The sequence below is a fragment of the Montipora capricornis genome, chromosome 7 (genome assembly GCF_036669925.1).
Source record: "Montipora capricornis isolate CH-2021 chromosome 7, ASM3666992v2, whole genome shotgun sequence".
NCBI lineage: Eukaryota > Metazoa > Cnidaria > Anthozoa > Scleractinia > Acroporidae > Montipora > Montipora capricornis.
In genome coordinates this window covers 32,722,044-32,724,543 of record NC_090889.1, presented here as the reverse complement: position 1 = coordinate 32,724,543, position 2,500 = coordinate 32,722,044, and the positions used below count along the sequence as shown (strand labels likewise).

At 40.9% G+C, this 2,500-nt stretch overlaps 1 protein-coding gene across 4 annotated transcripts in view; it reads right to left on the bottom strand.

Moving 5' to 3' along the window:
* LOC138056996 (monoglyceride lipase-like) overlaps positions 1 to 2,500 on the bottom strand; it is a 10,295-nt gene that overhangs the window by 2,905 nt on the left and 4,890 nt on the right. For 3 of the 4 annotated variants that reach the window (XM_068903005.1, XM_068903004.1, XM_068903003.1), the window contains exons 5-6: positions 1,213 to 1,305; positions 204 to 419 (exon numbers count right to left, since the gene is read on the bottom strand). In XM_068903005.1, coding sequence (XP_068759106.1) covers positions 204 to 419; positions 1,213 to 1,305 — 309 coding nt within the window. Of the gene's footprint in view, positions 1 to 181; positions 420 to 1,212; positions 1,306 to 2,500 lie in introns of all 4 variants that reach the window. The other variant, XM_068903002.1, reaches the window with a different exon arrangement.

Below are 2,500 nucleotides of genomic sequence, written 5' to 3'. Positions count from 1 at the left end.
AGTTTGCGTGCATAAATTAACTGGAAGAAATAAATTAACAAGTCAGCCTTATTTTTAGTTTCTTTTATTCATTTAGCGTACATTTAAGACCGCCTAATTATGCACTCCACGTTAATTTATGTCTAATTAATTATGCTTAAATTTCAAATTGCTTAATTATGCATACCGCACTCCACATCACATTTCACCAAGTTTGCACGTACCTTGAATGTTTTATCGGTACTTGATGAATGTTGTTGCAGAAAATGTGAACCGTCAATCAAGACAACTTGATCATCATCGCCATGGACGAGCAAATATGGTAATGTAATCTTGGAAGCGTTCTTCTGAATATCGTTCATAGCTTCTAAAATTTCAGCTGTCCATTTTGCTTTCAAACCCTCGTGCCAGACCAGCGGATCGTTGGCGTACTTCTCGACCTACAGCATAAAGTAAAAATGACTATTGCGTTCGACGAAGGAGAACGTATAATAATCATGTGGTTTCTGGAAATTAAAATTTGCCGAATTAACGTTCGTCGAAATTAACATTTTGGTCGCATTGTTGGGACATCGTTAAAGGTATCTGGAGCACTTCACCTCGATCTCATGCGAACCCAAATGAAAACGAGCAGCCCTGGGAACGAATGCATGCGCAAAAGGCCACGTTCGATACAAGTCTACGAAGCTTTATGGTTAAATTTGAATATTATTATTATTTTGTTTAGAAATCTCCCCTGAGACTTGTGAGACAAATAAAGAAAATAGATTTGAACATAAGGCCTGGCAGCCATGCCTGAATATTGATATATCGAACTCGAATAGTTTCATCTAAAACCAAACAAAGAGTTCACAAAAGTGACTGTTTCTGTAAAACTTCTTACTCGAACGTACTTAAGTAATGTGTAATTACCTGTAGTTCTTGTAAATATCTGCCGTAATTCGTTAAACTCTTAAATGTCAGGGGAAAAGAAACTTCCGGATTCAAAAACCATCCGTCATGAAAACAAGCTTTCGACTCCATCATGAGGTCAACTGGCGGGTTTTTAAGCATGGAAACACTGACAAGACACATCGCTTGGACAGCCTCCGTTGAAAGATACAAGGTATTGTAGGGTTAGGGTCAGAATTTCGAAGAGGAAAATAAATCTGAGACCAGTCACGTGAACAATGCCCCAAGACAGGAGTCGAAAGCTGTTCATGAAAGAGAAAAAAAAAAGCATCGTATCCTCACCTGCACAGGATCCCTACTCAATTGCGATGGATCAACGGGTGGTTGTATTTGGTACGATGGAGCGACAAATGCTGCTATTCTGCCCAAAAATGCCTTCCAAAAAACAACAATTTAGTAATTTAGTTTATAAACGTTACCAAACTATGCTGAAATCTGTTGTTGTCAATGTACTGACCAAAGAGTAAGTGCCGAGCTATCCAAAGAAAGGGTTTGTACAAGCTTCCAGGAGTTTTTCTCGGTCAATGATCGGTGTTACGAAGTGAAGTGAAGTGAAGCTATGGAGGTTTTGCACGGCAGCCAAGTTGCATGGCAGAAACAATGAAAATGTTTGCATAAGAAAGAACATTTGTTCCCATAGGAAAAAGAACCTATTGTTCCGGCCATGCAACATGGCTGCCGTGCAAAACCTCTATTAGTCTCTTCCCTCGGGGCTTCTCAGTACTAATTTTACAATATTTTGTGGGGGACGTTAGCCAGACTGCTTACCACGAAGTTGCCTATTAATTTTAGGGAGTGAAAGATGCCCCCGTCCAGATAAGGTCAGACCACAACACCGGATAGGCCATTTCCGAGTTCGTGTCTGCCTCCTCTTCAAAGTGAGTCTAAGTGCGAACTTTTTGTGATGGTAATTAGTTCTACTTTACATTTGAATGAAAACTAATTTTCATAAGAAAAACTTCGCACTTAAACTCGCTTTGAAGAGGAAGCAGACATGAACTGGGAACTGTCCTATTATATTATTTTTTCGCAAAGAGTGAGGCATGGAATTTCCGCCATTGTGGTCTAGCGCCCGTTTCTCGAAGGTCCCGAAACTTTACGGGCCATTTTCTGGTGTCACAATTCCCTCTGTATCTCAAGGACGGAGAGGATTTAAGGCGTCAAACTTCACAGGCAGTTTGTTTTTGATACCTTGAAAACATGTTTAAAATTCGGCTCTCCTGAACAAGCGGTTGGCAGGTTCATTTAGCTATTGTTTTGCCGACGACGGCAAAGCAATGGAAAAGTGAAAAACGCACGTGCTGGGCGTGCAATCCAATTCAACAAGTTTCTTAGTAAACGGCTGGTTTTGTGAAATGGGCGGCTGTGCCCCTTTTCCCAAGGGAGGTCTGGGGGCATGCTCCCCCAGAAAATTTCGAAATCTAGGAGCTCGGAAATGGCATGTCCAGCAATCTGGGCAACAACATCAGTCACAAATATTTATTAACACGTAGCTGCACGTGGCCAAGTTAGAGGGCAATTTTTTGACACTATCGATCTCTTGTTGAAAAACGACAAAATATCGCCTCCA